The following is a 24,076-nucleotide window of genomic DNA, read 5'->3' on the forward strand; positions in this document are numbered from 1 at the left end:
CTAATGTGCTTGGGAAAGCAGTGGATGACCCAAGTCCTTGGGTTTCTGCCACTCACATGGGAGACTCTTGGGAATCCTCTGTCCAGCATGCCTTGAGACCACCGAGGGGTGAGGCAACAGTGCTCTTCTGCAGCAGAAAAATTGGAGACAAACTGGTGATGAAGAATGTCCATTTATTTGAGAGAAGTCACAGGCTTATATAGGAGAAGAGGGCAGGCAGAAGGGCGGTCCAAACAGTACAAAAATGTTGTGACTGGCTAATGGATATGTCTCTGTCTGGACCTTCCAGTGAAGTTAAAGGTTAGGAAGCACAGGAAATTGTATCTCAAGGCAGGCTTCTTAAAGCAGGATGAATGTAACATTTGATAGAGTTATTTGCAAAGGAAGTCCTAGCACAGTAGGGAAGAGAGACTGGGGTGCATACAGCCCATCATTCCTGTTGCGTGCCCGGGAAACAGGCCATGTTGGGGTCTCTTAACCAAGGGCACAGTGTGGCATGTGCCCATGGCCTCCCATATGGGCTGGGCATGTGAAGATCCAGGAGTGATCTCCCACAGGAGACCAGGAGAGGCCCCCTGCTCCTCTTGGCGATTGTGGCCATTTGGAAAGTGAACCAGTAGATGGAAGATCTCTTTTTTTTTTTGTCTCTCCTTCTCTTGCTCTGTAACTCTGTCTTTCAAATAAATACACAAACATCTTGAAGAAGGAAAGCCATCACACAGCTTTTCCAGGGGAATTTGGAGCTAAGAGTTCATATTATACCCTGCGTTTGCTTCTGTCCTTCCTATTGCCTGCCCCCCATTGCTAGTGCTGTTATATGGCCCATCTTATTCAGTTAGGCCTTACGCAGACTGAATGGCTTAAACAAGCATTTCTTTCTCTCAGTTGTAGAGGCCAAGAAGTCCAAGTTCAAGGTGCTGGGGCACATTAAATTTCTAGTGAGAACCTTCTTCGTAGGTTACAGGTGAATTTCTTCTTCCTGTGTCTTCAATGATGGATACCGGGGTGGGGTGGGAAGAGGAGGGAAAGCAGCAGAACAAGGACTCTTACAGAATCATCTCAGAATACTGTGAGCCTCAGGATTAGGTTTTCTTTCTCTTTTCATTCTTCTCTTTTTAAAATTTGTACTTCTTTCTAATGAATTGACCATTACATTTTTTTAAAGATTTACTTGTATTTTACATTTACTTATATAAAAAATAAAATTAATATAAAGTTGTATTTTTATATTTTACTTTAGCCTAGCGGCTAAAGTCCTCGCCTTGCATGTGCCGGGATCCCATGTGGGCACCAGTTCTAATCCCAGCCGCCCCGCTTCCCATCCAGTTCCTTGCTTGTGGCCTGGCAAAGCAGTCGAGGATGGCCCAAAGCCTTGGGACCCTGCACCTGCCTGGAGGACCTAGAAGAGGTCCTGGACTCCTGGCTTCGGATCAGCTCAACTCCAGCAGTTGCGGCTGCCTGGGGAGTGAATCAAACGGATGGAGGATATTAAAAAAAAAGATTTACTTATTTTTGTTTGAAAGGCAGATTTGACAGATTTTTCATCGACTGGTTTACTCCCTGAAATGGCTGCAGTGGCCAGAACTGAATTGGTCTGAATCTGGAATCTGGAAGCCAGCCAGGAGCTTCTTCCAGGTCTTGCATTCTCCAATTTTCTGCTGCTGTTCAGGCTGTAGGAGAGAGGAGAGCTAGATTGGAAGTGGAGCAACCAGGACACAGTCTATGCCCATATGGGATTCTGGTACTACGGGGTGAAAGATCAGCTTACCGTGCCACCATACTGGCCCTCGTGACATACTTTTAAAGGACTGGAATTTTCAATCTGATATTTAGAAAGAAAGGCACTCTTGTATGTTGGGACAATTTTATGATAATTTCTTTCCTTTAAAACTGCATATATGAAATATATTCCCTTTATATAAATACATTTTCGAAAAATTTAAACAAATCCAGCAAAATAGAAGGCATTTTGAGAAAAAAAGTGTACGAAAGTAATTTAAAGCAAAAATATAATCTGAAACTAGAGTATAAACTGTAGTTGTTCTCTGCTTTCTTTAGAAAATTGGGATACCGAATCTGTTATCTTCCTTTCTTCTCTTATAATATAGAGCACTGTGTTTATGTATGGCCATTTATTTGTTTTTTTGGAACACAGGAAAGAACAGTTCCACGAGAGACTCTAAGTGGTAAAGATGCAAAGGCAGAAATCTTTCTGATAATAGGGAATATTTACTACTTAGTGATTGAGGAGTGAAAGCACTGCGGTAGGAGTGTGAAGGGGTAGAGGAGTTGCCAAAATGTTGCTACTACTCTTAGTGCAGAGAGGAGCTGCAAGCTTCCAATGCATATAACTATGGAGAAGACGGCAGATGACACAGGGAGCCCAGTGAAAGTAGCAATCGTTGTAGACTTGAGGCTTCTGGATGGCTTCATGTAGCAAAGATATTTTAAGCATGAATGTGAAGAGATTCCAAGTAGTCCTATAGTTAGCAGAGATAGATGTATTCTCAGTAAGACTAACGGTGAGCAAGTTAAAAGATGATGAGCATTGAACTGAGAGATCTTTGAGCCATTGGCTCATTTCCCAAATGACGGCCAAAGTCAGTGGCTGAGCCAAGCCAAAGGCACAAGCCAGAAACTTAAGTGCTTTGCATGTGCATGGCCGAGCTCCAAGAACTTGGGCCATCTTCCTCTGCTTATCAGGTACGTGAGCAGTGAGCTTAAGCACAGCAGCCAGGACTCAACCTGCTGATCCACAGTGCGATTACCAGTGTTGCAGGCTTGGGCTTAGTTAACTGTACCGCAACATCAGCCCCGACTGCATCTTACTCACTGCTGTGTCTTCATGCCTAGTAAGTGCCAGGTACTCAGTTGTATCCAGTAAGCATTCATGCATAAAGGGGCTTTGTTAGTCATGCAGTTGTTGGAGCTGGTATTTCATGACAGGACGTAGGACATGTGATCAGAAAGGTGTGTAGTGGTAGCATATCCTGCCAGGAACAAGGGACTTCTTCAGTGTCCCAGCTGTTATTCTTTAGTAACTCAGACTGTAGTTTTAAATATGCTACAGATGTGGAAAGGGGACAGTGATCTGATTAAGGAATTGATAGGATGAAATATACAAAAGAACATAAGGTATGAATTAAATCCACATTCCAGTTTGTGCTTCTAAAAGCTCTTGCTAGCAAGAGGGCAAATTGGGAATTTTGAATGGATTTGTGGCAGACGTTATGCCGTGGCCGTTCCAAACAGCAGCATACTGATACTTTTTGTGATTCATTTATTGGTACCATACGATGATACATCTTTGATACAAGTAGATGCAATGTACCACTTCAATGTGCTCTGCTTCAGATACTGTATTTCAAACTTCAATCTGCTTATTACAGTGTGATATATCTTTTTGCTGTATTTTCTACTCTGTTGAGTAGCCAAAAACGCAAATCAAATGCAGTTATGAGAAGGTAGGAAAGAAGTCTTCATTTTCAAAACGGACTGTTGAACTCTGTGTGTCCCTGTGGCTCATGAGAGGAAGAAAGGAAGCAGCTGGAATCCATTTCCTGAATGCAGTTGTCATTATCTCTAGGGAACCAGCTGTTTGATACGGAGCTTCTCCAGCAGTAAGGGATGAGTCCTCCATCTACCTCTGTGACTCTAGAAGGCAGGTTTTCAACTTCTAACGTGGCATGGGTTCCTAATGCCTTTTTACAATTTTGTTTACATTTAGAGCAAAATAAAGAAGCGGTCCTGGGTTCTCCATGAATGTTTGGAAAGAGTTCCTGAAAATGTGGATGCTGCAAAAGAACTGTTGCAATATGGGTTGAAGGGCACAGACTTGGAGGCTCTCGTAGCAATAGGGACGGGCACCGATGATGGCAGGTTGGTTTTAGAAGGATGGTTTTAATATGGAAATGATTTGTAAGTTGATCATTGCTTCAGTGCGCCTTGTTGAATGCACTGCAGGTTCTGAGGTGCTGAGGGTACAATGAGGTCTGCAGACCTTTTCTGAGACTGACTAGTTCTAAACGAGGGCATGAGACACTTAGCTGCATTGGCTTCCTGTTTAAAAGAACCACCTTAGGTGGTTCTGAGCCTCATGTTCCTTCTGGGATTGCCCTCTTCAGAATTCCATGAAGTGATTTAACTATGTACCTTGAAACTATGTGAAAATAACACATGGACTTTTTTTCTTTCAATGAATTACTTTGTGTATCTGAAAGACAAAATTAGAGAGAGAAAGCAAAAGAGAGAGAGATTGTAATTGTTGGTTCAGTCCCCAAAATGGCTGTAAAGGCCTGGCAGTGTTGGGTCATGCCAAAAGCCAGGAGCAGCTTCTGGATCTGCCACATGAGCGCAGGGACCCAAGCACTTGGGACATTTTCCTGTGGTTTCCACAGGCACATCAGCAGGGAGCTGCATCAGAAGGTGAGCACTCATGACTTGAACAGGTGCCCAGATAGGATGACGTTATCTCAGGCAGTGACTTAGCATGGTACACTACAGTGTTTGCCCCACCTCGTAAACTTTGAAACATCCTTCCAGTGTCAGGGTGACAATACGAACTTTTTTTTTTGTTGTTAAGCATCGTTACTCATCAGACAGTTGGAAATTCTGTTGATATATAAATATGCTAGTGTACTTGACAAATAATTTAGATGAGAGTGACATTACTCACTGTATTACGACCATAAATAGAAATGATTCAAATTGTAAACTGTGGGCAATTTTTTTTTTTGCATAGACTCTTTTATGTGAGGTGAATAAAACCTTTTCTTTTTTCCTAAATAACTTATTTTCTCGATTTATAGTTTTTATCTGTGGGGTGTGCACTGTGGTGAATTGGTTAATGTGCCACCTGCAGGGCCAGCATGGCCTTGGAGCATTGGTTCCAGTCCCAGCTGCTCTTTTCTGATCTAGCTCCCTGCTAACACACCTGGGAAAACAGAGGCGGGATGGCCCAAAGGCTTGGGCCGTTGCATCCTCTTGGAGATCCTGATGAAGTGTTTGGGTTCTGACTTCACTCTGGCCCGGCTCCAGCCAGCATGGGTGGATAATCTGTCTCTCTGTCTTTCCTTCTTTGTAACTCTTAAAGATTTTTTTTTAATTCTTATTTATTTATTTATCTGTGACTGTTTTTGAGGACTTTTTGCCAAGTCTGAACATAATGAATCCAATCACTTTGTGTATAATGACGACGATTTTTACTGACCTAAATAATTAGTTGTTTCTGTCTGCAGAAATCAGTCTTTGAATCAGTCAAAAAAACAAAAAAGGAGGAGTGATTTCACAAAACCGTTATGCTTTTTTTGGGTACAGATTTACATTACCTGGCGAGGTAGACATTGAAAATATCTCTTATGAGGAGCTTTCCCCACTTGAGGAGGAGTCAGCGAAGGAGAGAAAGGAAAAGGAGCTCCAGAAGAGGCGGGCGCTGCTGAAATCCGTGAACTTCGCCAAGTAGGTGACTTCTCACTGCTCAGTGGATAATTTCATTAAGGTAACCTCTTATTTCAGGTTGTTCCTCACCGGTGACAATTATGTTAAATGATTTCAGCTTAAATGCCTTTAATACTATCTTACTCTTATGCTTTTACATGCTGTTCCATGGTTTTGGGACTCAATATAATGTTGTGTTCATTCTGCTTTAACTTCTGGAGGAAGATACTTCTGTATGAATGGCTTGATACAATTATTCCAAACAGGTTGACATTGGAACAGAAGGAACTTTGCCGTTGTAGACTGAAATTATTAACCTACTTAGATCGACTTGCAACATATGAGGTAAAGGATAATTTTAATCACATTAATGGTTTTTCATTTGATCTGTCATAAATGTCATGGCTGCCCTAATGCCTGATATTCTTGGTCTTTACAGCTATTGATGTGGAGAAAATTTAATTTCTTTAGAGGCAATTTCTTGATTTAAGTTTCAGTTAAAATTAGAGCTCTTGGATCCTAAAGGTTATTTTGCTAGACTGCAGAATGGAAATGCATTTACTTCATCAGTCCATTTGTGTTCAGAATAATGTTTCCAGTAAGATGAGTAGTTTTGACTTTTTATTTTAGTAATTTACAAAAGAGTTCAACTTGACTGATGTTGGGCTTTTCAGTAGCGCAGGATTGCTTTTCTGCCTGACTCATGTGGTGTTTCTGATAGGGGAAGCAACATGGCCTCTTCAGGTGTTCTGGGTTGCATTTCCCTGCAATGGACATCCGTTTCTCAGCTCCTAGTGCTGGTACTAGCAGGTTCTCAAGAAATGTCGTTCCTAGTAGTGTTCTGCCCATCTCTAGAATGCGGGGATGTTTAGTTCTTAAGATCACATAGGAATTTTAGAAGGCTGCCTGGCCAGGATAATTGAAATATTTCTAAACAAATTAATAAAAGAGGATTGTCTTATAGTGATTAGAAAATATTGGTAAAGTGCCGGAGTCTAGCTCCAGCCGAGTTCAGAGCTCGGGAAGGGTGCGAGAAGTCAGCGATAAAGAAAGACACAGACAGTGACGCTTGGTGCATTCTCACAACAGCCCAAGAAAAAGCTGTCCTTCTTACTTAGACTCCTCACAGGCTTCTACACAAACAGCTAATTATTCTATTTTTACTTCAAGACTAAGGGGGCATGTACAGACATTTGGTCACTCTGTCTGCACTTCACGGCTAAGCAAGTGCCCCTAAAGATAATTCTGCAAAATACTGTATTCATATTCTTCAAGGCAAGCCATTATTTATTCTTGAGCAGTAGCCATGGAGCAACAGCCAGGACTGCAAGGCCAAGGCAGATGTGATTACCTGCTAATCAGTAGTACATTCCTACCACATTTCCATTTCTACAATTTACCCATTATTTAATGGGAAAATAGGTTACAAGGGAAAAAAGGTAAAATCTAAAACAAAAGTTTCGAATGATAAATCCCTCTACAACTATAGACTCTACAACCCCATAAACAATGAAACAATAATCAAAAGCATTTTTCTTTAATAAAAGCATCCTTAATTCTTCTAGCTAAAAATCATAAAAGCGGCTAAAACAGTTACATTTTCTATGCTCCAAAAAATTGCAAAGACAGGCTAGCCTTTGAGATAACAATAACTGTATTGCTATAGCAGTTTCAGCTCTCACTCCCATCACTTGGCTTAATATTTAGGATATTTTCAAGTCCCTTCCCAGAAGGAGTGCTACATGTCTGGACCAAATTCTGAGGCAATGGTTAAGTACCCAATAAGGTATCCAAAAATTGCATGGGCTTAATTGTGCTCCTGTGTGTAAATTGTCAAAGGCCCACTCACAAAGACATTATCAGTGACATTAACTCTCAAGTTCATATCGGTTGCAAAAACCATCTCAGGGGCAAACAATGCCTCAATAGATTACAGAATTCTTAGTGGGGTGCTTGAGTTTCCATGCAACCAGGGGGTGAAACAGCATCAAGGTGGTCAGAGAGACTTCCACTGGGCCTTGCCTGACAGCTGGAAGCTCCCCCGGGCCTTGCCGCACAGGGTGACTGTTCTCTTCACACCTTCGTGTCATCCACACCCACTGCACGGACCCCAGCAGTGAAGATTCCTTGTTTGTCCATTTATTGTCTTACGTTCTTTATCCACATGATCTCCTGGCAGTCCCTCGAACCGAGAACTGTTTTCTGCTTTTTCAAAGATAAGTGATTTGTCCAAATTGATAGGAAACAAGAATTCATAACCAAGTCCTGTGATTACTAGCCCATGCTTACAGTTAATGTGTTGCTTAAATGCTTAGTGGCATGAAGGAATATGACATGCTACGAGAAGACAGACTGGTTAGGATAACTGGACTACGTGGGAGGAAGAGAGTGGTACAGAATAAAGGTGGGGGAAGTGGTTTAGGATAGTTTGTGGCCATGTTTGAAACTATCCTGTGCTGTGTAAGAAATTGTGTTGATTTTTTGTCTGAGGTTAAGTTAGTTTAAGGAGGTAAAAGAAAGCAAGGAAGAATAAAGAGACTGCAGCTCTTTCAAGAAGTGTTTTTGTGGAGGGGAAGAGAGAAGATTTTTTTTTTTAAATTTATTTTATTGTATTGTTGTTGACAATGTTTACATAGTTAATTACGGTAAAAAAAAGGTTCAGGGGGTATAGGGAAGTGGGTAATACTGTTATGTCCATATTGTTTCCATCATATATCCGAGGCAAAGGGGGATATTGTGGGAGAAGCCCCACCCGGTTTCCCGCCCACCCCAAGTCCCAGATGTGGGGCATGCTCTGAGATATTTGCTCAAGTGGTTTTAATAGTTCTCCAGTTATGAATCGCTGCCAGTTTCGCTTGATGAGGTCGTCCACTGATTGATATGGTCCATCATAAAGTCTCCGTTTGCCCCATATTTTGCTGCCAACATATAACTGAGATGAACGATTGACCTGTTCTGTCTTCTGTCTTTTCTTGGTTAGAGTTCTGAGTCCAGCAGTTCGATTGGGGAGATCTCCAAAGAAACTTTGAGGTATTCCCAGACTAGATTCTTGTATGTTCCAGCAAGCACAGGGCCCGGCACAGTCCATCACCCCGATCAGCTGGTGGTTGCAATTGCTGGGCTGGTTCTGTTTTCAGTCCCGAGTTGCACTGGAACCCATGGGTGTTGCAGTCCAGTCTGGCCCTGCCCAGCACACACTCGGCCCTTGCATCAACCAGTGGGAGCTACAGCCTAGTCGGGGCGACCCACAATAACCCCCACCAGGCCCGCCCCCTACCCTGGTTTGCCAGTATGTGTAGCAGAAGACCAGTGTGTTCCCCATCCCATTTGGCTCTTGTACTTGTCAATGGGCATTAAAGCTTAGTTCCATCTAACCAACTCAACCATCCAACCCTCACGGATGTTTCTGAGTGCCTCTCTGTCTAGCCACCCAAGCCCCCGTCCTAGTTTTCATGCCCTCCCGCGGGAGTAGTGACCCAAGAAGGGGGAACCCACTATTTCCCTCCCAGGTCTCTCTCAGTCCCGGTTTATGCACTCTTTAGGTGGTTCTGTGATTTGACTTGACAGAATTAGTCCCCAGTGCCAGCTTCTGCCAGTTGATGCTGTGGCTAGGCCCAAACATCCCTCACCCACTCTAATTTATGCTTGCACCAGCAGGAATAATCCGCCTAGCCTGGCTTTTCCCTGATCTAGTCCACGTGCAGCGCACAGGTGTTGCAGCCTTGCTTAGTCTGATCTGTCCCCATCCCAGCCCACACTCTCCATTGGGAGTAGCTGTCTGGCGAGGGGACCAGCCCCTTAATCCCCCCGCTGCTCTGCCCCTCCCTTCCTGGATCTCACGTGTGCTGGTTGGGTGCTGCAGTCAAATCCAGTACAGGCAACCTCACCCTGCCATTCCATAGTGTGTACTGGTTTTGTCGCGACCAAACCCGGCTCAACCCACACTCTGTTCTGGTGATCGGATTTGCCAGTGGATGACATGAATTGATTCAGCCTGGTCTGCCCCTGACCCATGCCGAATGTGTGCCAGTGGGAAACTTTCCATGGCCTATTCTGGGCTGTTTCCTATCATGTTTCTTGCGCTTACCTGCAGGGACTGTGTCGTGCCAGAGGAGTTGCCCAGGCTCCTCCATCAGAACCTCTCCCAATGTCAGATTTTGCGCATACCAGTGGGTCCTTGAGCCAGCCCTTTTCAGTTCACCTCATGTCCTAGCAGGAACAGTGGCTTTTCCTGGCTTGCTTTCACCCCATTCTGGTTCTTGTTGTTTGATGTTTCAGCCCAGCCTGGCTCGTCCGTACCCACATACAGCTCACACATGGCTTAGTAGGGGTTGAGACCCAGCCTAGTCAGTCCCACGTCTACCCTGGTCCTCCATGACACCAGATGGTGTTGGGGTCTGAACTGGCCTGGTGCATCCAATCCCAGCCCACACTAGTGCCTCGGGTGACTACAGCTGTTTCCTAGATAGAATGCAGCCCCCATTCCAGCACACACGCCCCTTGATGGGAACCTCAACCCAGTTAGGGTGTCCCCTTACCTCCCCAATTGGGCCTGTTCCTAGCCATAAATCACGCACCTGCCCGTGGTTGCTCTGAGGACCAGTAGGTGCAAGAGCCTAGCTCGGTATTACCTGTGCTCCATGCTGGTTTCTATTTTTGCTTGTAGGCTAAGGTTTGCTCAGTCCTGCCCAGTACATTCCGTTCCATTACCAATTTCACAGCTCAGCATTGGTGAGCACATGGTGGCTGGGATCGGGATTCGAGCAAGATGCTCCCTTCTGCAGCCCCCAGCAGCCTCCTGGCTGCTGAAGTTTAAACCCGCAGGCCCAAGGTTGCGCCCCACCCCAATCCCGCCCACCGCCCAATGAGGGTGGTGGGTTGGCCCCGGACCCACCCAGTCCCGGAGACTCCCCCCCCTCGGTGTACTCACCCGAAAGGAAGCAGTCCCTGAATCCAGGTGGGCCCACGCCCAGCTCACCATGAGTACATGGTGGCTGGGATCGGGATCCTAGCAAGACGCTCCCTCCTGCAGCCCCCCCAGAGAAGATGATGATGGCTGGAGAGGGCTCTAGGGAATTACATGAGCGTTAATAAGGAATGAATCAGTGGGGTGGTGAGGAGGAATTTACTGAATATAAAAGGGATACTTGTCGCAATGGAGTAGAAATGGGATTCAGAATGGGTAGAGTTGTGAGGAGTTTTTCAGAAAAATGTTTCTGTTGTAAATGGAGGGAAGAAAAATACTATTAGTGCAGATGTAGGTAAAATTGAAGTTTTGGTTGAGGGGCCAAAACGGAGGGACTTCTTACCTAATAGTGTCAAGGAAAGTAAGGAGTGTTTCAGCATCGACTCACTGCTGGGGACTAGGATGTTGGCACTGTAGGAAGAATGAAAGTGGTGGGACAAAGAACAAACTGGACAAGAAAGCTTTCTAGGGAAATTTGGTAACACTTAGGAATAACGCTAAGTATCCATTTAAATTTTGTTGTGTCAACAAATTTTTCTTGTTAAAAATTTCAATAACTCATAATAGTACAGAAAATGTTAAGATAAACCTTAATAGGCTCGTTGGTCAATTTCATTTTTTTTTCAGTGTTTTGCCAATATTGCTTCTTTTATTTTCCAACTTCTCACTCCTGCCTTTTCTTTCACTTGAGTACTTTATTTATAGTTTTTAAGTTTTATTCATTTGAAAGGCAGAATTAGAGAGAGAGAGATGGAAAAAGGAGGGAGCTAGATTGGAAAAGGAGAGAATCGAATCGAATATTTCATCTGAATGTTCACCACCGAGTAAACACGGTCACTAGGGATGCACTGGGCTGTAACTTAGGAGCCAGGAGTTCCATCTTAGTCTTCTGTGTGAGTGACGTGAGCCTGAGTACTTGGGCACATTGGCAGGGAGCTAGATTGGAAACTGAAATCCCTGCCAATATGGAATGCTGGCGTCAATGAGGGTGGCTTAACCTGGTGCCCCATAGTGTTGCACACCTCAATATCTTAATGCAACGTTTAGATATAATTTTATTTATAAAAACTAAAGTATGTGTTTTCAACTGATGAGATTGCTAATATGTTGTATTTCTCAAAAAGGTAGGAATGTTATATCATCATATGCTCACTCATGTCCAAATTTCACTGTTGCCTCACAAATATATGTATATATTTATATATACATACATATATAAAATATTACATATTACAAAGTTGGATTCATTTTCAGACTAGATTGTAAGCTACCTGGCAGGCCATGAAAGTGTATTGGTCAGTGTATCTCCAGTTCCTGTTACAGCACTCATAGCACAGAGTAGTTGCCTATTAGTTGTATTTGCTAAATGAATGAGAGATTTGGTTTACATTTTGCATGTATTACTATGAATACTAAGATTAACCTAAAATTTTCATGTGCAGGTGACAGGTTCTCATATTCCATGACCACAGTGAACTGTTACTTATTTGTTCTTACCAGGTGGTTAATTTGGATTATTCTAGTGTAATTCACTTGATTTTTTCTGCTTGTTTCATTTACTTGCAGATTTTCTTTTACAATTGATAGTATTTATGAATATGGTCTTTTTTCAAATAAAGACAAGAATGCAGATATAGTACTTCAATTAAAAGGAGATAGTTGAAATTAAATTAATTCAGGCCTTAATTATTTAGGCAAACAGAGTTGTACAGATTGTAAATATTTCCTTGTCTTCTGAATCTGAATGGCTTCTGTGGACATTGCTGCCTTTCCTCAGGAAATCCTAGGTGTGCCTCCTGCTTCGGAACAGAGATACGATGCAGAATTCTTCAGGAAATTCAGAAATCAGAATATTGTTCTCTCAGCAAGAACTTATGCTCGGGTAATTTCTTTTCTCTAAATAAAATAATTATGCCAATTGATGCTTCATAAATCTTTAAATTGTGTAGTTAAGGTTATTGCATCTACCATAGAATTACTGTTAATTTTATGCTATAGCATTGATAGGTGTAGATAAAATAGTTATGTTGCTAAAAATTTTATTTGACATTCTGAGTTTTAGAAACAATTTTTGAACCATTCGACTGAGACATGTCACACAGATTAGAAGAAATTGGCCTACTTGAAAATATTTTACATCAGAACTGCATGAAATTGCTAGTTTTGGAATTTCATGAGATCATGTATTTATTTGTAAGTTTCACGTTAGAAACCCGCCCTTTGTCTGTTTTACAGGAAAATAATGTTCAAGCCCTGGAAATTCTGTTTACTTACCACGGCTCTGATCTTCTTCCTCATCGCCTTGCAATTCTCTCCAACTTTCCGGAGACCACTTCACCGCACGAGTATTCTGTTTTGCTTCCTGAAGCTTGGTATGTGACCATTTTTAATGGAATTTTATCTGTTCACAGGAGTAACAGTTTTTTGCTTCATGCTGATTACTTTTTATTTTAAAAGAAATAATTTTATTTTAAAATATTTTCATTTATAAAACAGAGTGAGTGAAAGGCAGAGAGAATGAAGAGAGACACATCTTCTGTGTACTGGGTTCACTTCCCAGTTGCCCTGGGTCAGCCTGAGACCGGGAGCCCAGAATTCACATGTGTCTCCCACGGGAGCGGCAGGAACCCAGCTGCTTGGGCCATTGCTTACTGCCTGCCACGCTGCACGGCAGCAGGAAGCTGGGTTGGAAGCAGATGTGGGACTGGATTGCAGGCACCTGATACAGGATGCTCGCCTCCTAGGCACCATCACAACCTTAGTGGTCATTTTAATCTACTCTATTTAAGATTGTTTCCAACTGACATTTTTTGTTTCGGATACAATTCCATAGGCTCTGGGATTTCCTTACTCCCTCCCCAAATCCCTCTTGCTCCACTGATTTCCCCTTCATTACTATAATAGCATAATTCTTCATTAGCAGTATAAGTCCATCACCTACTGACTTTTAAATGATCCTAAATTTAAAATGTTTCTAGCGTAAGATCACCTTAGGTGAACAGAGTTTTTCTGTGTTTTAGATTTTTTTAAATCCATTATTGTCCTATTACATGCTTGATATATACTGTTTTTCAGTTAAGAGCAATGTTTAGTGTAGCAATATCTTTTAGAATTAGGTGTACCATTTCAAAGTTACAGTATAGTTCTGGTTATGTTGGGTTATTCATCCAGGGACCAGGGTTGTTTGGTTTTACTTTCCTTTAAAATTTTTTCTCCATATGGATTTGTAGACACATGAAGGCAAATGCGAAATGAAAATTCGGCTTTCACCGTTCGTTAGACTAGTACTAGCACTGCTTTGTCCTTTTTCTAAGATTTATTCTTGTTTATTGGAAAGGCAGATTTACACACAGAAGAGAGAAAGAGGAAAAGATCTTCCATCTGCTGGTTCACTCCCTAAGTAGTTGCAGCAGCTGGAGCTGAGCCAGTCTGAAGTCTGGAGGCAGGCGACTCCTGGGCCTCCCACGTGGTTGCAGGGTCCCAAGGCCTTGGGTCATCCTGCACTGCCTTAACAGGACACTAGCAGGGAGCTGAATGGGAAGTGAAGCAGCTGGGACATAAACCAGCATTTGTATGGGATTCTGGTTGATGCAAGGCAAAGATTTAGCCACTAGGCTATTGTACCAGGCCCCCTAGCATTGCTTTTTAAGTTCATGGTAACTGGCTTGTGGTGTGTGTCATACTTACTGTGCCTGAATGGTAACTATTATCATTGGTGGTCTTAGAATGAAGAGAATGCATTTGCCTTAGTACATAGTGCAGAGATGGGCCTGATTGGCCCCTGGGAGAAGAGATGCAGAGTGTAGCTGACTTAGATCAGCTGGTAAAAGGTAGAGGCGGGAAAAGAACAGGACAGCCATTGGTGACATCTTGCACGTGCAGTGTGCCAGCCCATTAGTAAATATGACTCATTTAGGAAGTACCTCAGTTTTGTTTTCTGCTTTTGAGTTTACTGTCTATAAACTTTGTTGACATTCCTTGTCTTGCTCTTCCAAGTTGTGAAGAATTGAGTCTGCTAAAAGCAATTTTATTACATATTCTAGTCCTACCATAATTTTGTCATTTGTAATGAAATATCACCTAAACTGTAGGCAAGATAATGAAATAATTATGAAAAGATTGGGACATTGTGTTCATTTTGATTTGATTCTTAAGGGAAACCTGAGTGTTTTTCTCCTCTTTGAAATTGAAAAGCTGATTAGTTGCCTAATAAAAATTCAGTTCCATAGATGCAGTTTGTTTCTGAGCTGCTGTGAGCAAAGAGCGATTGTGTGGCTTTGTGTTATGAGCGTGGGTTTAGTAAGTACTGGCCTTGTTAGGTGACTTGTGGTAGAACAGAGTGTGCGGAAGGTTTTTAGGGCAGGCCGGGTGCTCAGTTCCTGAGCCAGAGGAACTGCTGGCGGTGAGACTGGGACAGACCAAGTCCTTCACGGGTGCAGAGCGGGTTTGGTTGACCAGGTGAGGATAGTGTAATTAGCTAGCACAGGGACAGTTTAAATCCTGACTCAGTTCTTGTCTTCCTGTTTATCTAAAGGGAAAAACTACCTTGAGAATGATTTCTCTGAGTGCCTGGCACAGTATTTTAGCTGCTAAAGTCCTTGCCTTGCACATGCCAGGATCCCACATGGTTGCCGGTTGTAATCCCGGCAGCCCCGCTTCCCATCCAGCTCCCTGCTTGTTGCCTAGGAAAGCAACAGATGACACCCCAAAGCCTTGGGACCCTGCACCCACGTGGGAGACCTGGAAAAAGCTCCTGTGTTTGGATTGAGTTAGCTCTGGCCATTGTGGCCACTTGGGGAGTGAATCATGGGACAGAAGAGTTTTCTCTCTGCTTCCTCTTTGTGTGTCTGACTTTCGAATATAAACAAATAAATCTTAAAAAAATGATTTATCTGTTTACAATGGTGGAAGTGACTTTAATTTCAAAGTAATGAATCTGGCCTTTGGATGTAAGTTGAAACTGATTTTGGTAGTTGAGAAAGCAAGGCATGCTGGTTAATTGTTTCTTTGATTCAGCGGATGTTTCATGATTGAGTGTGCAACTTTTGTGTTTTAGTTTCCAGATGAATTTTATATTTTATGTGTAGTTTTCACAGTCTGTTTTTGAAATAAGTTGAAAATGAATTATCCTGTACTTAGTGAAAAACATTTCAGAGGCTTGAGTGAAATATGGGAATTTCTTAGTGAACTAAGGAATTATTTTAACATAATTTTAATTGCATGACTAGTTTATTACAGGTGTAACTATTTTCCACTGCTTTTTCCTTGGCTTAGTATTATTTGAACGTTCTGGGTTTGGGAGCTCAAGTTTGCTCTTGTTGAGACCCAGCCACTCCACTTGTGGCTCGCGTGTGGCCCGCATGTGGCCCGGCTTCCCCCACGCGTGCTGGAGACGCAGAAGGGGCAGGCCCACGTGGTGCGGACGCCCTGGCTGCATCGGGGAAGGAACAAGCAGATTGAAGAGTCTCTCTGTAAATCTGCCTCTCTAGTAAAAATAAGTACACCTTTTTAACTTTTTTTTCACTTGAAACGTAATAGTCTTTAGGAGGGTAATGTTTTTTTACCTCCCCTAAAAAGTGCTTTGACTGGATCCAGTATTACCGAGTGGTGCAAAGCGATATTCTTTCTATGTCAGTGAGCTTTTTTTTCATTATTCGTTTTCCTCTAAACTTAAAATACTCTGACAAGTAATTTCAGAGCATGTGATTCGTTTTTTTTTTTTAAAGATTTATTTTATTTTTATTACAAAGTCAGATATACTGAGAGGAGGAGAGATAGAGAGGAGGTGGAGCTGCCGGGATTAGAACCAGCGGCCATATGGGATCAAGGCGAGGACCTTAGCCACTAGGCCACGCCGCCGAGCCCCAGAGCATGTGATTCTTAAGTAGATTATAGCATCTTATAGATGCATTGTCTCTGGAAAATACTGCCTGTAATTCGTTTTAATCGTGCAATGTCTTTGCCTGCCCAAATTTAATTAATGTGTAAATACTTGCCTGTAGCAGCAGCATATCTGTATTGCAGTGTATTCAATTAACATGTAAATAACCCAGTGAGATGCTTGCACCAATTCTTGATACATGAACGCCTTTTAAACATTGTATTTGAATTAGGAAAAATTTTGTTCAATCAAATTCATATTTTACAAACATACACATCATTTGAGAAATGTTTGGACCTCTGTGTATACCTGTTGCTTAAGATATTTAAATGCTATACATAGAAAGTGTGGGGGAAGAAGTTTATGCCGTGTGAATGCAGGAGCCATATCACAGTGCTGAGTACGCCTTGATTGGGAAAGGTGGTAGTGTGGTGTGCTGAGAGCCACATGTGTCTTTATCCTCATACCCGCTCACTGCATTGCTTTTGAAAAGCCTCTGAAGTTCATTTTCTTGAAGTATGAGTAGGGGAATTGTGATGATTAAGTAACTGAAGAAATCTCTCACCTAGCACACATCCCGGCGCAGAGGGAGCTGTTTAGGTTCTGTCCCAGGTCGTTGGAGTGTCAGGATTTGGTTCTCGGCTCTGGTCCTGGACGTCAGCTTTGTGCCAGTGCAGACGCTGGAAGGCAGTCATTGGCTTCCCGCCACCCACCTGGGAGACATGGAGTGTATCCTGACTCCGATTCAACCCTTACGTAGCTGTACCTGTTGCAGGAGTTTCAGAAGTGAGCCATTTCACTCTGTGAAAGTTGGTTCTGTCTGTGTCTGCCTGCCTCCAAAGAGGTGGCGATGGTGGAAGCGGACATAAAGGAATAGCTGTGCAGCCAGGGCTTTAGAGATGCTAGTGTCATTTGTATCTTTTGTTTTCAGGCTCAGTAAATAAGATTTTAAAAGACTGATAAGTGAACCAAGCAGAAAGCTGTAGCAGAGAATTGCTATGATTTTAAGAATGCTTTCCCTTCCAACACTGATGCTGGAGGTCCGGTCCCAATGATTAGAGTACTAGAGGAAGTAGACATGTGGCCAGGTTTGCTTTGTCCTTCCGTGCCTTGTGAAGAGGTTGTTCTTCCTCTTTGCAGAAGAACACAGAAATCAAGCAAATACTATGTTTCTGTTTACTTGTTACATAAAATATATTGAAAGAGCAGCTGCAGTCAGCTGAAGAGGTACAAGGGGAGCGTTGGTGGGATCTGCTGTGCAGGTCTTCTGTCTGCATGAGCTTGTGTGCACCATCTTCCTGTCGGTGCTTGAGGTCTTGTCTGCCTTCTGGGAGCCTCCTTGCTCTCATCTCTCTAGAGCACCTGCAGCACCCTGTCGATTAGACTTTTGGGGCGTTCCTCACTGCACAAGCCTGATGGCGATGTGTACAGACAGAAGTGTAAGAAGATGATTGCAGTAAAAGGGCGGGCGCTAAGGCTGATGGCTGGAAAGGGGAAACCTGTCTCTACAAATTCCTCTTGACTTTCATCCCAGTTGTAGGCCAGTACCCTTTCTGAAATGAGGCTCTTACGATCTGTCGGGCAAGTTAGGTCAGATAATTTTGGCCAGCTGTAAGATAGAAAACCAGAGGAAAGAGCAGAATACACTTTCAGTTTCTATGCTTTCTCTTAGCAAAGAGAAATTCTGGTATCTACTTGTTTTAATGAGAAAAAAGGAGCAGATAGAAGTTGAAAGACTTATAGGAGAAGGAGGGGTGTGTGTTTGCAAAATGGGGTGGTTTTTGCTTTAAAACTTTTTAAAAAGATTTTTAATAAGATTTATTTATTTTTATTTGTAAGGTACATTTTGCAGAAAGAGGAGAGACAGAGAGATGGTCTTCCCATGCACTGATTCACTTGCCCAACGACTTGCAATGGCCAGAGCTGAGCTAATCCGAAGCTGGGAGCCGGGAGCTTCTTCCACGTCTGGAACAAGGGTGTAGGGTCCCAGGGACCGTTCTTTCCTGCTTTCCTGGACTGTTGTAGAGAGCTGGGTTGGATGTGGAGCAGCAGGGAAACACATTGGCGCTGACGTTCAAAGAAACCACTGCCCATATAGGTTGTTGGCGTCACAGGCTGGAGCTTGCTGCCCACTGTTTGCTGGGCCCTGCTTTAAAACTTTGTGTTCTTCTAGTGTTTTAAGAAATACAAGGCACCATCAGAGTTAGGAGCCAGAAACTGTAGACAGTAATACACAATATAACAAATAGTTGCATGCACCCCTCTTGTTAATATCAGTTAATCACCCATTATCCTTTTTTTCTTTGAATGTTGGCTCTTACACTCTGAGAGGCCTGCTCTTCTCTCCAAATGCCAGTAGCACATTGTGTATCACGTTCCAACTTACATGATGTTTATTTTCTAGATAATTCTTTTCCTATTTGTATTTTTGAGTAAGAATTAGTATATTTGTATTCCCTCTTTAAAAACATAGTTTTTCCGTATCTCTCTGTTGAGTGTGTGAATGATTGGTGTGCAGTTAAGAACATTTCTCTGGGCTGGGCGCCATGGCCTAGCGGCTAAAGTCCTCGCCTTGAACGCGCTGGGATCCGATATGGGCGCCGGTTCTAATCCCGGCAGCTCCACTTCCCCTCCAGCTCCCTGCTTGTGGCCTGGGAAAGCAGTTGAGGACGGCCCAATGCATTGGGACCCTGCACCCGCGTGGGAGACCCGGAAGAAGTTCCTGGTTCCCGACTTTGGATTGTCACAGCACTGGCCGTTGCAGCTCACTTGGGGAGTGAATCATCGGATGGAAGATCTTCCTCTCTGTCTCTCCTGTATGTATATCTGACTTTGTAATAAAAAATAAATAAATCTTTAAAAAAAAGAAGAATATTTCTCTGTTGACTGGTGATCTTGAGCATCTTTCCATGTGTCTGTTGTCCAGTTGTATTCCAGCCCTTGAAAAATGTCTGTTTGCCCTTAAGCCATGTCTTTTTTTCAATAAAGATTATTTATTTTTTTATTGGAAATACAAATATACATAGAGACAGAGAGGACGATCTTCCATCCAATGATTCACTCCCCGAGTGGCCGTAACACCTGGAACTGCGCAGAACTGAAGTCAGGAGCCCAGAGCCTATTCAGGGTCTTCCACATGGGTGCACAGTCCCAAGGCTTTGGGCCGTCCTCAACTGCTTTCCCAGGCCACAAGCAGGGAGTTTGATGGGAGGTGGGGCTCCCGGAATTATAACCAGTGCCTACATGGCATTCTGGCGCGTTCAAGGCGAGGACTTTAGCCACTAGGGTACTGCGCTGGGCCCCTTAGGCAATTTCCTTTTTTAAAAAATTCAATTTTACTTCTTTTTAGTATTATTATCATTGTATGATACAGCTCCGTAGGCCCTGGGATTTCCCTTAACCCCTCCCCAATTGCCCAATTCCTTCTCCCCTCACTGACTTTCCCTATATCATTACTATAGTATAGTTCTTCATACACAATCATATGTCCATTATTGTTGGCATGGACAGTGGTAGAGAGTCCAGCATCCTATTGCCGAGATATAGTAAACAGTTGTCTGGAATTAGAGATGCATACTGCATTGTCTGCTCACATCTGGATATGACAGTCTACATTACACAGTTACTATACATCCCCTTAAATGAAAAGCCACAAAACATAATCAACAACAGAAAGAAAAAAAATTTCACAACATCCTGAAGTTAAGTAACATGCTACTGAATGACAGATGTGTCAATGAAGAAATGAAAATGAAGAACCTTTTTGAAGAAAATGATGCCTCTGTATGATCTGAATCATTGAAGAATGTAATGAAGAAAGTGTTTTGAAGAGATGAAACTAACAAAAAAATCAGAATCCATGAGATACAGTTTCTGCTGATCTTTTGTTAGTGAAATGTTTGTTGGTATCTCCTGTAAGCAGCAAATTGATGGGTTTTGTTTTTTAATCCAGTGTACTAATCTATGATGTTTGATTGATGAGTTTAATCCATTTACATTCAGGGTTAATATGTGTGGGTTTTAATTTGGTTCTGTCATTTTAGCAGTGGGTGGTTCATTGATTTAGTCTTCTGTTGTTATTTTACTGGGATGTTCTTGTTTCAAAAGTTTGATTTTAGCAGAAAAATAGAGTTTCGGACCAATGGAACAGATCTGAGATTCCAAAAGTTAATCTATAGATCTACCTACAACCCATCTTTGACAAATGAGCTAAAATCAGTCCCTGGAAAATGGATATCAAACTGTGTTGGAATAATTGGATCTTGTTATGCAAAAGTATGAAAGATGACTGTGTTGGAAAAAGTGCATCTTGTTATGTGAGTGTTTGAAAGATCACTCCCACCATTCAATCGATACAAACATTTTCAGAAAATGGACTAGCGATCTGAACCCAAGATCTGAAACCACTGAATTCTTCCCTAATTCTGTTGTTTGGAAACCATTAGTGTAGAAACTCACATTGGTTCAAGTTTCACATTGATGTCATCCGTGAAAAAAAAAAAAGAAATATTGTAGTAGTTTTATATTCGACAAATTTAAATTTTTTAGTGTGTGTGTGTGTGTGATAGAGAGGAAGGAAAATAGAGAAGGAGGAGAAGAGAGAGAGAGAGAAAATGCGTGGATGAGAATGAGTGAATGTACCCTTGGTGCTGCTCTCCCCAGGTATCTGCAACCTGCTGTGTGTCAACAGGACACTAGAACTTTCAGCCCAGGCACTCCAGGGTGGGCTGCAGATATTCTAAGCAGCAACTTAACTGCTCTGTCAAACACCCACCCTTACTCGTATTTCCCTGTTACGGGTTATTGCATGGGCCCAGTGTCATTTTACTGAGCATGGTGTAAGCAGATTATTTGAGTTAAGTCATGTTTGTAAATCTAATCATTGATACAATTAGGAATCTGTTATTACTATTTTCGTAAAGTAGATCTTGAATCATCAACCGGTCACTAGTATCTTATGTTTCCCACTTATGGAAAACCTTGTTGCGATGTTTAATGCTGATCAGTCTATATGAAGCATATTGTGTATACAAGGTGCTGTTCTGAGGGCATCAAGCAAGGTTGATGCTGATGCTCTCCCTTGCTCAGCAGCGGAGTCATGGAGCACAGGCAGATGGAGTGACCCGTCAGGGGCATGCAGCAGTGCAGGCTGGAGTCACTGTTCTGACACAGAGGTTAGAACTTTAGGGGCACACATCTAATTATTATAGGTGAGAACTGAAAAAATATTTGCTTTGGTCTTGTCTTTATTGGGGCAGGTAATACTACAGTATGTATTAAATAGACGAGCTGGCTTGGCTCCTGGTAGTGGACTGATGGTGGGTGGAGGAAAATCTAAATATTCGATCCTTTTGTTATCAGTTTTGTTACACACACTTCTAGAATCTGAGATACTGCTCAATTTCTGAATAGCAGATTTTTTTTCTGCTTTGTTTCCTGTGTTATTTACCAGTGGAATTCAGTCTTAAACATCCAGAAGAGAACTCTGAGCAGTGCCTTTGGAGAACTTATTTCTGTCTTGATTCTAGGAATAGTATCTACCTTCTTGCTTAGGTACCCATTGAGTTTCAGATCAGTTTCTTTGGTGATGGTAACCACAGTGTACTTACACATTTAGGCCTAAGTTACTTTTTTTTTTTTTTGTCTTTATTTACAGAAACACTTTCTCCTGTGACAAATGAGGGAAATAAATAAAGCTCATGTTAGAGGCAGTGTATCACAGGCGGCAGTTATTGGCAGTGTACTATTTTGTTTTTGCCGTTTGTTTCCATGGGGAAAAAAACAGAATTGAAAGAAGTTTCTGCAAATCTGTTTTTAAACAAAGTTTCTTTGAAATAAAACACTTACTTTGCTGTGGAAAGTAACTGATGACAAATTGTTGACTATAATGGAACTTGTATTAATTTCTTCTTGACAGATAAAATCAGATTAAATCAGCTTAGTTTTTTTTTTTTTTTTTGGAATGAAACAATATAGTTAACTATATTCCAACACAACAAGTCCTAACATTAAGCAAAAGTAGTATTGTTTTATATAAAGATAATTCAAAGTTCACCATGTAATTCCTTTTTAAGTGGATATGTTACATTTAAATTTTAAGGCACCCTAAGCAAAATGGAAAAAAAATGGAATAATAAGAAAGTTTACATAGATTCAGTTTTGTATTTATTTGAATTTAGAAGTAAAGTTAAGTTTTGGAATTAACTAAACTTTCCACAGCCTCATAAATGGAATAGTGTTTTTTCAGTGTTAATGGGTCATTGTTTTACCCAACTCATTTCATACAGGGCTTAAGGTTGTGTTTATAGGAAACAATATAAAGTTTGAAAATTTGATTTAGAATGATTGCTTTATAAATATATCCAATAAGAAAGGGAATAATCATGAAGTTTTTTTTTTTTTTTTAAGAAGATTAAGTTTTTCCATAAACATTAGTGATCAGGCCTGAAATTAAGTCTCATTTGGTAAGGATTAGTTTCATTAGACTAGTAACCTGTCAGTCATGCATATATCTGAGCTTAAAAGTATCCTTTAAATGTGCATGAAACTGGTTCTTACTGGGTTGGCCGAGTTAAGTCCTCTTAAGACCCCAGTCAAACTCTGCGAAATCCATATGAAGTCGGGAAACGGTGAAAATATGGCTGGAATTTGCTAATATATTATGTAGAGTACCACCTAAAAGTGTTCAGCTCTTTTCAAGATTATTTGAGAATGTTCTAATTCCATCTCTGTCATTTAGTACTTTTGTGATGACCGAAAAGATAACGTATGTCTTCTTAGTTTTCTTATTCTAAAAGTGAGGATGATCCACCTGCTCTGTGAGACCGAAAGGGCTGAATGGAGGTTTTGGATGTTGAATGCCTTGCATGCTGTCTGGTCCATAGCAGTTAGCCCAGTATGTTAAGGACCCTTGTTGTTGCACTGTTGCTGATGTAGGGATGCAATAATAATACTGTCTCAATATCATTTTGTCAGAGGTGATCAGCTCATTTAGTGGAAATAGTCTACTGTGCCTTGAAAATGCAACAGGTATTCTTTGTTCATATCTTCAGGCTTACCTTATGGAGTGGACCTTTGAGCAGAACTTGTTTTTATTGTCTTTTGGTAAAAACAGGAATATTTTCCTACTCATTTTTGGTAAAGATAACAAAATTTTGCACTGTTCTAATCTGTAAATGCTAAGTGTTCTTTTGCTGCAAATTTCATGCCATTTCTAATCATTTTAGTAAAAACTTATATATCTGTTATGCTCCATGTATAGAAACTGCAGCTCTTTTGATATATTTTCCCCCTAACCTTAGAAAATATTTTAAATCATTTAAAGTATTGTCTGCTTTAATTACAAGGGTCATAGTAACTTTCCAAGTTTACTTTTTTTTTCTTGTTCTTCAATTCATTACTATAATTTATTCTTAGGTTGGAAGAGTGAGTAGTCTCATTATCATTATATCCAAATGTTAACGTTTTTTACTTGTGTTTGTGGTAAAATATTAGTTGTTGACAGGGAAGCAAATTAAGTAGTTTTTTATTTGGTAACAAAAAATGGTGTTACTATAGCCTATGTTCTAAATCATTATCTGAATGTTTCAGAAATTTAAAAATGCAAAGTCAGTCTCCTTCAGAACTATTTTTCTGGGATATAGTTTGCTAGGCTGTTACATGCTATCTGGGAATCTGTGTTTTTTATGTACATACAGTCAGCCTGTGTGGTATACCTTGTTTGTGGTATACATGCGGTCAGCCTGTGGGGTATACCTTGTGTTTGTGGTAAACGTGCGGTCAGCCTGTGTGGC

The 24,076-nt window shown here is 41.6% G+C and overlaps 1 protein-coding gene across 3 annotated transcripts in view; it reads left to right on the forward strand.

The window, feature by feature from the left end:
- NBAS (NBAS subunit of NRZ tethering complex) overlaps positions 1–24,076 on the forward strand; it is a 376,509-nt gene that overhangs the window by 85,176 nt on the left and 267,257 nt on the right. For all 3 annotated transcript variants that reach the window (XM_058668260.1, XM_058668259.1, XM_058668261.1), the window contains 5 exons: positions 3,728–3,879; positions 5,317–5,457; positions 5,703–5,781; positions 12,180–12,284; positions 12,638–12,774. In XM_058668260.1, the coding sequence (XP_058524243.1) occupies positions 3,728–3,879; positions 5,317–5,457; positions 5,703–5,781; positions 12,180–12,284; positions 12,638–12,774 (614 nt within the window). The remainder of the gene's footprint in view (positions 1–3,727; positions 3,880–5,316; positions 5,458–5,702; positions 5,782–12,179; positions 12,285–12,637; positions 12,775–24,076) is intronic.

The sequence above is a fragment of the Ochotona princeps genome, chromosome 8 (genome assembly GCF_030435755.1).
Source record: "Ochotona princeps isolate mOchPri1 chromosome 8, mOchPri1.hap1, whole genome shotgun sequence".
NCBI classification, from domain to species: domain Eukaryota; kingdom Metazoa; phylum Chordata; class Mammalia; order Lagomorpha; family Ochotonidae; genus Ochotona; species Ochotona princeps.